Below are 13,664 nucleotides of genomic sequence, written 5' to 3'. Positions count from 1 at the left end.
AGTTGATGAAGCATTGACTAATCACAGGTAACAGTAGAATCCTGTTGAGCATGTATTATTATTATTTTCAAATCAACCAGATCTGCAGCAGCTGGAGTGGCCTGGCCTAAATGTACAATGGTAAGGATTCAGGATTTAGGAGGCACTCACTCACTCCCACCACCAGGGTCCTGAGGGCAGCACCTCTGTTAGGTGGGAAGACAGGACCTAAAACTAAGTCATCTGGACAAGAGTGATGGCATACCTACTATTCTTGGTTGGGGTCAAGTTCTCCCTAAGGAATATCAGTAACATGCCCATGACTTGCTGACTAAACATCTTCTCTGAGTGAACAAAGAAGCCAGTCCACCCTCCCCTGAGAGTTTTGTCTAGAACAGCGTTCTGCTAGGAGATGCAAGCTGGCCTGGGGTCTCCTCCTGTGGTCCCAGTGTTACAGAGTCAGGAGGGCTCATCATGACCTTTCTGTGGGTTTATCATTTGGAAACTGTATGAGGCCAAAGGTAAACAGTGGGGTCTTTGTGGGGCATGCCTCCCCAGCACACCCGACAAGTAACTACAAACATCCAAGTCTCCAGAGAAGGGGACAGCGGGGCACACGCAGCCCAGAGCCCTCACCTGGGGAGGAGGCCTGGTAGATGATGTTATCTCCATCCTTCTCAGGGACGACCGTGTGGCACACAGCCAGAAGGGTGAGGAACTCCTGTATGCATGGAGCCGTGGGCTACAGACAAAAGGGTAAGATCATCTGTTAAAACATGGCTGACATACACCAGAGTTAGATTCAGCCACCCTCTGCTTAGAACCCTGTGCTGGCTTCCCCCTCCCTTTAGAACAAAGGTCGAGATCCTAGCACGCACTCCACGTTCCCCATGATCTGGCAGCTGCTCACCACACAGTTCCAGCTCTCCTGCCTCTTCCCTCCTGCATGCTCCACCAGCCACTCTGCTCTGTAGTTCCTCAAACAAGGCTCGACCTGTCCCACTGCTCCATCACCACCCTCCACCTGCGTGCAGCCAATTCTTCCTCATCCTCCAGGCTTCAATTCAACGGTTGCTTCCTCTGAGAAGTCCATTATCACCCCTATCTTGGAATACTGTTCTTGACCTGCTAACCCTGGGGTCATATGAGAACAAGGAGGCATGTGCCCTTCCCAGGGTTCCTCCAGCACCGGCCTCACTTGTTCCAACATTTCAGTCTTGCTGCTCACATGCTTCTTCCCATGTGTGTGAGTTCCAGGAGTGCCAGCAGGTCATCTGCCTTCCTCACCAGTGTAACCCCAGGCCCCACAGACAGAAGGCACCCAGATCTATGTTGGATCAATATACCGAGAACGGATTCACCAAAAGCCAGGTAAGTCTCTGGCTTTCTCTTCCATTGTCCTGGCACTTACTGTACATCATGTCTGTCCTTTAACTTGATAATAGCTTAAAACCTATAAGGCAGTGCATCCCTCACTTATTACTTAAAAAGAATCATCCTGCATATGTATTTAATATATTTCTCCCATCTCCACACACATTCCTTGTAAGTTCTCACTGGGATCAGAATATGACATCTTAATACTGTTTCCCCATCTAAGAATACAGAATGCCTTCCTATTTATTAAAGGCTTTTAATACTTCTAAATATAGGTCATGGCATATTTTCTTAATCTTTTCTTAAAAAAATATTTACATGCCTACCATACGTGAGGCTTTTTATCTATCATACTAGGCTTTTTATCTATTGCTTTTCATATCATGAACAGAATCTTATTTCTATTATATTTCACAAGAGTCTATTCAGATGTAAGTAAAAATACTGAATTTTATAAATGAATTTCATATCCAATTGTAATTAACCTCTTACTGGTTCCCCAAGTTTAGCTGACTCTCTAGGGTTTTAAGGCAGCCAATTATTGTATCATCCACAGATGAGGACGTTTTTCCTTTTCTTTTCTAATATATACACTTGAGTTCTCACTTGTCCACTTGGTCTAATGCTTTCAGGATGATGTTCAAAGCCAAGGGTGACACCATGCTTCCTTGTCCTCAAGTTATCTTAACACCAAAGTCTTTAACAGTTCACTTTTCAACAGGCAACTGGCTATGCATTGGAGATCGATTTTGTATTTACACATTCAGGAAGCAATTCTGTGTTTTCTAATTTTTGCAGAGTTTTTGTCTTTGCTTTTTAGTCACAAATGGATGGTGACTAATATTTACAACATTCTAGTTTCTCCTCTGACCTATTAATGTGATTTAAGAGCAGCTGTATGGAAGCAAATACAGCTGCTCATGTGGCCACTTCTCATCAGCTTTCAGGAAAAGGAAATGCACAATTACAGTTCAGTGAAATCAAGTAAGTTTATTTATAAGTTCCCCAAGGTCTACACTACAAAATGCCAAGAAATGTTATCCAAAAGCACTGTGGCACCTGGGCTTTGATTCCAGATAGCCTTCCCCACCTGCAAGCCTCTCCTCATATCTCATTGGACAAAACTGTGTCAACATCCACACCCCTGACCTAAGCACTGGTGCTGGAGTCAACTCCCCAAGTCTCTTCCAACAGGGTACTGGAGAATCAGCCACGGTGACCCGGACATTGTGTAGTAGAATCTTTTGCTAAAGTTAAAAGTGACAGTCTCCAGGAATATTAGTTATTAGTGTTTGGGGGACATATTTACAACAGAATGCTAATTTCTTGAGAAGGCAGGATAAAAAAACTTTATATGCCATATGATTTCAACATGTGTAGTGTGTTGTTTTTGTGAGTGTTCACATGTATATGGAAAGGGACAGATTGAAATGTTAACAGTACTTTGCAACAAAGGATAAAAAGAGATTTACAGGATTAAAAAGTATATTTCTCTTCATTCTCGGAGTTTCCTACAGTGAAACTAAATTGCTTTTTATGTAGAGGCAACCACTCCTTCCAAGTTTCTGAGAGTCATCACAGCAGCCTAGAGAACTGGCTCTACAAGAGGGGACATTCTGTTGACTGCCAATAAGAGAAGAATTCTACCTTCGACAAACTCTCCCTTGTGTAGCTATCACACCCCTTTCTCAGGCACTCTCTCCCAGTCCTTGCTGGTATGAATTACCAGGACCTGCAGCTCCTTCAGTGAATAATCTCTCTTCCAAACTGGCCATCCTCATCCCAGTCTCCATGCTGAATGTGCCCTAGGCTTGATCTAGTGGCTAAGGTGGAGACAGACCCTGAAGGAGATGAGCAGTTTCTGGCCAGACATCTGCTTTAGATGAGACCTGGTCACGGGAGCAAGGAAAGCTACCATCTTCTATGAAGGGCAGTAGACCATACCCACTGGCTCCAAAGTTCCAGAAGAAACTGGGGTTCTCAGGTTTTCAAGTGCATCTACCAGAAGACCCCAACCCTAGTCCCAATGTCTTCTTCCTACTAGACTTTGGTGCAGATGATTTCATGAGGCTGCCACTTCAGCCTTTTAAGAAGTTCTGCCAATTTTACAATTAGATCTTGGGCCTGGTCTTTGGCTGTATTGGCCTCAGTGGCAGGAGCTGAAGGAAATCTTTAAAGGCTGCCAAAGATGACTGGCTTCCATACTGTGCCTTACATAGGCAGTTAATTGACCTGGGCTTATTGTTTTCTTTCTTTGACATAAATGGTAATCAGTAACAACCAGTTCCACAGACAATTCAATGAAATAAAACACATATATAAAAATGTAGTATGTGGCGGGGCGGGGGGGGTGGGGGGAATTGCTTCCTCCTGCATCTGAGAGCTATGGAGCTAGCACATCACCTCATCCCACAGTGAAACATGAAAGAGAGTCTTTGATTTCATAGCAAATAGTAAAATATTTCTGAGAGTTATAAAGAAGAGTTGCACACACTCTCAAATTAAGTTTCCACTTGGAGTAGTAGGCCAGACAACATTCTTTAAAGATTAAAAAAAAGTCCCTCAGACAAAAACATTCTAACTTTGGTTCTCTAGTTAATCTGACATTCTATAATAAATTACAGAAAGGAGACAAATTCCATTTGCAGCCTATGGATGTTTGTAATCTATTTTAAACAAGTGATCCATGTTTGAAAATAAGCTTTGTTTTCTATAACTTACAAGAAAAACCTTTTATACTTGAAAGAACTGATTGTTGGAGAATGTATATAAATTAAAGCTTTTATGTGTAGAAAAATATACATAAACTCTTTTATCATTTTAACCATCTCTAAGTGCATGACTCAGGGGTATTAAAAACACTCACATTGCTTTGTACCCACCACTATATCTATACCCAAAATTTCCATCTTCCCAACAAATGTGTATCTATCAAACAGTAACTCCCTATTCTCAGCTTCCCCTAGCCCCTAATAACTTCTATTCTGTTCTGTCTCTATGAATTTGTCTATTTTACTATTTTAGGTACCTCATAATCATAAAATATTTGTCTTCCATTTAATAGATTTTAATCTACACAAAACGCTTTATATATCTAGAAAAAAGTACTTTTTATGTGATGAATGTAAAAAAAATAGAAAACTGGGCATGTATAAAATTGGCAACCAAATTATACCTATAAAGTATTTATATATACATATACAAATAATTATTCTTGAAGACTCATCAGAAGTTCCAGATTAAAAAAAGAAACGATTAAAAAAAGAAAAAGGTTGTATGTTCTTCCTTGGTAAATCTTTGGGAACTTATCCCACAAATAGGAAGTCATGGGTTAGCAATGTAACCAAAGGACCACGTGAACTGTTCCTTGAAATTTTCCATAGGTTGATTCTTTAATAGGCAAATTCCATCTTGGCTATAGGCTCACACAAAGCTTAAAACATAGTCCTAAAAAGCCCAGAGTATCAAAAATGATGACCCATGAAAAACAAAAATTCTGTAGCAGATGGAAGTACTCCCTTGGGAGGAAAGTAAAGATTTTCTTGGTCCAAATACTTTAATTTCAGTCAGTGGTCCCAAGACAGTTTAGATAAGAATGTGGGATATCCATAGGCTAAAATCCAGAAATGCTTCTTCCCTTTCCTCAAGCATATTTTGGCAAAATAACCATGTGATCTAACAAGCTCTGTATTTAAAGTGTTTTAAAAATCTATTAGGTACACTTAATCCAATCTCACATTTTCTGAAAGAAAAATATTAGAGCCTATAGTCTTCATTATTTATAGTTGAGCTAAATGCTAAATGTCAATGGGATCATTCACATAGTAGCCAAGATGAAGACCACCTTACAAAGCTTCAAGAATAGCTTAAAAAATGTTGAATGTAGGCAAGCAGGCTTTTACTAAAAAATTAGAAAATAAGTTCTCCAATCCATAGCCACATTATGCATTTAATGAACTGTGAGTGTCCAGATGATCAAAATATCCTTTAAAGTTTCCATGTTTTCATCAATACTTATGATAACCTAAGTCAGGGCTTCCTTTTCATAATGGCTGCATCTGCCCCTACTCCTGATAGCCTTCCCACTGGAATAAAAGGAAATTTGGCTCAGTAGGTAGTAGGTGAAAAGGAAAAGGAAGAAAGAAGCTCACTAACTTCTCTAAAGTGAGATTCCTTCCTAAAATGCCTGCCATTGGCCATAGGCAGGAAATGCTCATTAGAAGATCCTCTCCATTCAAAGGTTAAAAGAGGACAGGCTCGAGAAGAGCATGTGAACAGTGGTCAAAAACCCAGCACACACTCATGGGTCCAGCTTTGAAGAGAACATCTGTATGTGTATATAAATTAACTGAACTCAGTATTTTAAGATTTCAAAAATGGAGATCCCAGCAGCAAATAGTGTATCTCTCAATGATCTCTACTCCAAATGAGATTTGCCCCCTGTCCACTGATTTTCTATACCCGAATTTTAGGTGAATGCAAATACCATTCAGTGCAGTGCCCACAATGCCCACATTTCAACAATTATGTTAGCCCTAACACCCACAAAAGAGATCAGACTCCTCTATCTACACAAAACAAAATCGCTTTCTCAGGGTGTGGTATCATACCTATCCCTATGATGCAAAGGTATACCATGGCTCCTAATGATTTTACATCTGTTTTGCAAATTAGTAGAAATCCCTTGAGTGTTTTTTATTCATCTCTTCCCCTACTTCCTAGCAAGGTGATTGATATAAACTAGGCCCTTAAACTGTTTACTAAATGAATGAGTAGATAAATGAGTCTCTTATTTAAACAAGGATCCACTTGTGTGCACTCTTCCTGAGCTTACACTGGGATTCTGAGGCTCTAGGCTGTGCACTAGGCTCACCTTACTTCCTCTGCTGCTTTCTCACCTACTGGTCTGGGCCAAGAAAACAAAATTCATGAAAGGAGACTAAGAGCAGTTTCCTAAGCTTCTAGGATGCCTTTCCACCTTCTCTCCTATTTACCACCCCAACCTCAACGGACACATTTAGTCAACCCGAACACTATCTAAATACTATTTGAGAATACCTAAGTCCTCTTTTCAAAAAGCAAATTGTCACAAGGTCCAAGTGTCCTCTGACATCCTTGGTTAAAGCTACCCTCCTCCACAGAAGTTTCTTCTCAGATACGACTCTTCTGTTTGAAGAACCTCTAGCCTCATAGCTGAACCTACCTCTAACATTGAAATTCAAAAAAAAAAAAAAAAGACCACATGGATGCCTGTGACTGCAACACAAAACAATGACTTCAGCAGCACCTACTGTGTGGTCTGGGCCCATATCAGCAGCATCCCCAGGGGCTGAGACAGAATGTCCGGATCCTGGCCTGTGGATTAGGTACCTTACATGCTCACATTTGAGAACCATGGCTGGGAAGGTTCTAGCATCAACAAATGGGTAACTGCAGTAGAAAACAGGAAATTTCCTTGCTGAGAATTCAGAGAAATCCTTATATATATTTGTATCTTAATGAAATTTTGGAATGATTAAGTTTTAGTTTTGCTCAAGTGTACCTAACTTTAAATATTTTTCAGAAAAAAAATATTAGATCTAATTTATACTGATTAAACTGGTTGCAAAACATTTTGATCATTAAATACTCCTCTAAGTCAATATTTTTCGAAGTACCCTTTAAAATGAATTTAGGCAATCCTACAATTAATCCTGGTTTGTTAGAATAGTTGAGATAATGTGATGTCCTAGTTAAGAATCCAACAGATGAAGGTTCTGAGTCTCATTTCTAGATTTGTCTGCTGGTAACTCTTGGCCAAGTCAGTATTTCCACGCAGCTTCCTATCACCTCTCTGGCATGACCCAAGTGCTAAAGGAAATACACATCAAATGTTTGGCACACAATAGAATGCTATAAATGTCCTGCCATATTTTTCTTCCCTAAATTATCCTGATCCAAGCACACTGTGATTGTTTTTCAAAATGCATGACCTCTTAAATTCACAACTGTGAAGAAATAGTACTGCAGAAATCTTAAAGAGCTAAAGAATTCACAATGTTAGAGAATTCCATGGTAAGACTCATCTTAATCTTGAGGTGAGACTTTCAATCTTCACCACATATTTAATTCAGCTTTTCATTAACTTACACTGAGCATTAACCACACAGCATTTATTTAAGATCACCTCCCTGAATATTAACACTAGAAAAGTAAAACTGCACATCTTCCCTAAGGTCCCAAATTGCAAATTTCAAGACACTGCATGTACACATAAATAAAAGTGCATCATAAGCTATGTAATGTCCTAGAAGCAAAATGATGGCCTTACGTGATGATCTTCGATGTTCTTCAAGAGCCTGGGATCATCAAAGTCACAGGAGTCACTGGGGGGAGGAGGTATCCGGCTGTGAAAGAACAGGAAATACTAATTCAGTTCAGAAGGTCCTTTAAAATTAGCCCAAACCTTATAAGAATCTGTCTTTAAGAAGAAGTACACCTAAAAAGCCCATCAATTTATATTAAACTTTTAAAGATTTGGAATACTCTATATTCTTTCAAACCATGAGACAGAAAAATTTAGCCCTACTATAAGCAAAATATTTTATAAGTTATTATAAACAACGACATGGTTACAAGGAGAAGAAACATGCAGGAGTCAACACTTTGTCACTTTGGTTGGTCTCTGTGTAACTCCTACCAGGGAAATTTTCTGAGTATCTGCTCAAAGCAGGAAAAATAAGAGGAATGATTGCATCACATCTGTGCAATCATTTATGGCCAGAGTTCATACGTAGGAGAGAAAAGGAGGCAAATATCTGTGAAAAGGAAAGCTTGATATGATTGCTGTGAGATATCAAACTGGAGAAAATGTGAACAGTTAAGTATATTCCTATATTTCCACTCCTTCCTAAAACTCCTTCTTCAGAACAAAGACAATGGAAGAAATGACCACAGTCAAGGTGATATCAATCTGAACTCTGGATGTCAGAGTTTGGTGCAGCAGAAATCAGCAGTTTATGATAGGAAGCACCTAGAACACAAGCTGATGTCCCCAGCAAAACTTTGAGAATGCTGAGGAAATGGCAGCCTGAGGTACCTGTCTGATAAGGGGAAAGTGGGAAGCAGGAGGGGTTCTAGATCCATCTGAGGAAGATTCAGCCCACAGAAACCTTCCCTCATCTCTTGTAGCCAGGTAACCAAAACTTTTGCACCCAGGAAGCCATAGAAGGTTTATCATTTAGAGAAGTTAAATTAGAGTAACCTTGGACCCAGAAACACTGGGCATACAAGTAGGTTTAGGGTAGGGAATTCTCCCAAGATAGGAGTTTTAAGTGAAAGCTTTATACTCTGATAAGTATGATCACCAGCCCTCTGCCTCCATTCAGCTCCCATAACAGCTACAGCCAGATGTATAGCCTGGAGAGTTCTTCTCATGAGAAGAAGACTTATCAGTTCACAAAGAAAGACAGATGCTGACATCTAAGGATCCATTAATAAAACAGTAGGTCCTGGCTGATCATCCCATAGGGAATCCAGTCAGTCATCAATACACTGTCTTCCCTACACACACAGCCCTACCAATCAGCTTTGTTAGTATATAAATCTTAAAACATGAACACACAACATCACTAATCCCAAGAGAAATGTGAATCCAAACCACAATGAGATACCACTTCACACCCACTGGGATGGCTATTAAAAAAAAAAACCCAGAAATTAACAAGTGTCATGAGGATACGGGAAAATTGTGTGTTATTGACAGGGATGTAAATGGTACAGCTACTGTCAAAAACAATGTGGTGGTTCCTCAAAAAGTTAAACATAAAATTACCACACAACACATCAATCCCACTTCTAGGTATATACCCATAAGAACTGAAAGCAGAGATTCAGATACTTATGTTTGCAGAGACTCAGATACTTAGGTTTACAACAGCCGTATGCACACTAGAAAAAGTAAAAAAGTGCAAACGCCCATCACCAGATGAACGGATATACAAAATGTGGTATACACATAAAATGAAATATTAATCAGCCTTTAATGATGATAAAATTTTGATATATGCTACAATACATATGATACAACTTTGAAGATATTATGCTAAGAAATGGGAAGTGAGCAGGAAGTAATAAACCAAGGACTGGCTATTTTTTGTTAAATCCTTGTAGTTCCACTATGCTTTTAAAACCACATTCATATTAAAAATTTTAATTTGATTCTCTTTTAGAATGAAAATGAAATTTTATTTACAAAATAGTCAGGTAAAAATGCCAATACAGAATCGTTCTTTTCCACTAAAACATCAAGAAGTGCTAGAATCTACTTACCAAAAATCATCTGAGGATGGTTCTCTTGTCAATTCTGGAAAATGACTGCCAGAAAGAGGGAAATAGAGTGGTCACAAAACTGTGATCAAAAGAGGCACTCACATAAAAACATTCTCCAGGATTGATCATAGGCCATGAAACAGTCTGCATAATTTTAAGAAAAGTGAAGTCCTATCAAGCGTCATTTCCAACTATAATAGTATAACTAGAAATCAACCAGAATGAAACCAAAAATTCACAAATACGTGGGATTAAATAATATGCTACTGAACAACCAATGGGTCAAAGAAGAAATCAAAAGGAAAATCAGAAAATATGTTGAGACAAAGGAAATAGAAATATGACATAGTAAATCTTATGGGATGAGGCAAAAGCAGTTCTAAGAAGGAAATTCATAGTGACAAATGCCTACACCAAAAATCAAGAAAAATATCAACCTAATTTTACACCTAAAAAATTAGAAAAGAAGAACAAATGAAACCCAAAGTTAGTAAAAGGGGAAAAGTAGCAAATATTAGAGTAGAAATAAATGAAAAAGAGAAAAAAACAATAGAAAAGATTAATGAAACTAAGAGCTGGTTCTTGGAAAAGATAAAATTGGTAAACCTTTAACTAGATCCACAAATAAGAAAAAAAAAGAGAACTCAAAATTAGAAATGAAAAAAGAGATATTAAAACTGATAACACAGAAATACCATGGAACATAGGCACTACTATGAACAATTATATACCAACAAATTGGACAACCTATAAGAAATGGTTTCTTTTCCACTAGGAAAAGAATTTCTAAATTCCTAGAAATATGCAACAAACACCGTATCATGATGATGAAACAGAAAATCTTAGATTGATTACTAGTAAGAAGATTAATTTAGTAATCAATAACCTCCAAACAATCAAAAGTCAGGTCCAGACAGCTTCATTTGGGTGACATTTTCCCAAACATTCAAAGAAGAATACCAATCCTTACCAAACTCTTCCCAACAATAGGAGAGAAACTTCCAAATCTGTTTTACAAGGTCAGCATTACCCTGATACCAAAATCAGACAAGGATACCACAAGAAAAGAAAATTAAAGGCCAATACCCTTGCTGAACATAGGAGCAAAAATTCTCAGCAAAGTATTAGCAAACTGAATTCAACAATACATTTAAAAAATCATACACCATGATCAACTGAAATTTATTCGAGGGATACAGGGATGGTTCAACACCTGCAGCTAATCAATGTAACACACCACATTAACAAAATAAAAGATAAAAATCATATGATCACTACACTAGCTGCAGAAAAAGTATTTGACAAAATTCAACATCCATTTATGATAAAAACTCTCAACAAAGTGGGTACAGAGGGAACATACTTCAACATAATAAAGGCTATATACGACAAGCCCACAGTTAACATCATACTCATTAGTGAAAAGCTAAAAGCTTTTCCTCTAAGATCAGGAACAAAACAAAGATACTCACTCTTGCCACTTTTATTCAACACAGTACTGGATGTCCTAGCCACAGCAATCAGGCAGGAAAAATAAAAGGCACCCAAACTAGTGAGAAGTAAAAACTACCTCTATTTGTAGATAACATGATACTATATGTATAAAACCTTAAAGAATCCACCAAATAACTCTTAGAATAAGTGAATTCAGTAAAGCTGCAGTATACAAACTCCATACATAAAGGTCTGTTGTATTTCTATACATTAATAATGAACTATTAGAAAAGAAATGTTTAAAATCCCAATTACAGTTGTATAAAAAAAATACCTAGAATAAACTCAACCAAGAAGGTGAAAAACCTGTATACTGAAAACTGTAAGACATGAAAGAAATTGAAGACGCAAATAAATGGAAACATACTCCATGCTTTTAGACTAAAAGAATTTATATTGTTAAAATGTCCATACTACCCAAAGCAATCTACAGAGTCAATCCAATCCCTACCAAAATTCCAACAGCATTTTTCACAGAAATAGAACAAATAACTCTAATTTGTATGGAACTACGTAAGACCCAAATTGCCAAAGCAACCTTGAGAAACAAAAGCAAAGCTAGGGGCATCACGTAGTCTGATTTAAGACTATTATTACAAAGCTATAGTTATCAAAACCAGACAGTATTGGCATAAAAACAGACTCACATAGATCAGCAGAACAGAAAAGAGAGTCCAAAATCAAATCCATGTACTTACGGTCAAATAATTTCTGACAAAAGTCTCAAGAATATTTTAATAGGAAAATCATGAACTCTTCAATAAATGAGAAAACTGGACAGCTACATGCAAAATAACCAAACTGAACCACTATCTTTAACCATATACAAAAATTAACTCAAAATGGACTAAAGATTTGAATGTTAGACCTGAAACCTAAAACTCCTAGAAGAAAACATGGGTTGTAAACTCCCAGACACTGTAATGATTTTTTGGATCTGACACCAAAAGCAAAGGCAGCAAAAGCAAATATAAACAAGTGAGACTACATCAAATTAAAAAGCTTCTGCACAGCAAAGGAAATCATCAACAAAATGAAAAGGCAACCTACCTATAGGAGAAAACACCTGCAAATCCTATACCTGATAACATGATAAGGGATTAATATCCAAAATAAATATATAAAAAACTCATAGTACTCAATAGCAAAAAAAAAAAAAAAAAGAAGAAGAAGAAAAGAAAAAGAAAGAAAAGCCAATCTGATTAAAAATGAGTAGAAGATCTGAGTAGGCATTTTTCCAAAGAAGACATACAGATGGCCAACAGGTACACTAAGATGTGTTCAACATCACTAATCATCAGGGAAATGAAAATCAAAAGCATAATGAGATATCAACTCCTACCTGTTAAAATGTTAGAAGAATTAACAAGTGTTGGCAAAGATGTGGAGAAAAGGAAACTTTTGTGTGCCGTTGATGGGAATGTAAACTGGTGCAGCTGGTATGGAAAACCATACGGAGTTTTTTTCTTTTTTTCTCAAAAATTGCAAATAGAACTACCATATGACCCAGCAATTCTAATTCTGGGTATTTATCCAAAGAAAATGAAAACACTAACTCAATGTGATATACTCACCTCATGTTCACTGCAGCATTATTTACAATAGTCAAGATATAGAAACAACCTCAATCTCTAATCAATGGATGAATGGATAAAGAAAACATGGTACATGCACACAATGGAATATTATTATTCAGCCATAAAAAGGAAACCTTGCCATTTGTGACAATATCCATAATAGGATATTATGCTAAGTGAAATAAGTCAGGCAGAGAAAGACAAATACCATACAATCTTACTTAATACATGACTCAAAAAAGAAAAAAAAAGGCAGCAGCAGCTCATAGCCACAGAGCATAGGTTAGTGGTTGCCAGAAGCAGAGGGTAGGAAGTGGTCAAATAGGGAGAAAGGGGCAAAAGGTACAAACTTTCACTTATAAAATAAGTAAGTTGCAAGGATTTAACAAGCAACATTGAGACTGTAGTTAATAATAAACACTATATTGCATATTTGAAAGTTGCTAAAAGAACAGACCTTAAAAGCTGCACTGCAAGAAAAAATAAATTTTGTAACTGTATGCAGTGACAGATACTAACTAGACTTATTGTGGTGACCATTTTACAGTATATACCAACACTGAATCATTATGTTGTACATCTGAAACTAATAATGTTACATATCAATTAAACATCAATAAAAAAGACAGGCATTCAGATCAAAATATGAGTAAGGCATTTATAATTATTAGATTATAAATATAAATATATAGAAGATAAATTAATAGAATTAAGGTTTTAAAATTAAATTTATAGCATTAAATCCAAGGATTTCTCACTAGGCAAATATTTGCAGAATAAACTGGCTAACTGTTCAAAGTTGGGGCCAATTAAATTTTATTTATTTTTTAAATTTTTAAAAAATATTTTATTTATTCATTCATGAGGGATACAGTAAGAGAGGCAGAGACACAGGCAGAGGGAGAAGCAGGCTCCACGCAGAGAACC

The 13,664-nt window shown here is 37.3% G+C and overlaps 1 protein-coding gene across 1 annotated transcript in view; it reads right to left on the bottom strand.

Moving 5' to 3' along the window:
• LOC121496476 (phospholipid-transporting ATPase IB-like) overlaps window positions 1–13,664 on the bottom strand; it is a 593,036-nt gene that overhangs the window by 404,904 nt on the left and 174,468 nt on the right. The window contains exons 15-17 of the mRNA XM_041764812.1: window positions 9,667–9,711; window positions 7,667–7,742; window positions 616–721 (exon numbers count right to left, since the gene is read on the bottom strand). Of these exons, the coding sequence (XP_041620746.1) occupies window positions 616–721; window positions 7,667–7,742; window positions 9,667–9,711 (227 nt within the window). The remainder of the gene's footprint in view (window positions 1–615; window positions 722–7,666; window positions 7,743–9,666; window positions 9,712–13,664) is intronic.

Source organism: Vulpes lagopus, chromosome 8 (genome assembly GCF_018345385.1).
Source record: "Vulpes lagopus strain Blue_001 chromosome 8, ASM1834538v1, whole genome shotgun sequence".
NCBI classification, from domain to species: Eukaryota; Metazoa; Chordata; class Mammalia; order Carnivora; family Canidae; genus Vulpes; species Vulpes lagopus.
The sequence above is the reverse complement of the archived record's forward strand: the minus strand, read 5'-3'. Positions and strand labels throughout refer to the sequence as shown.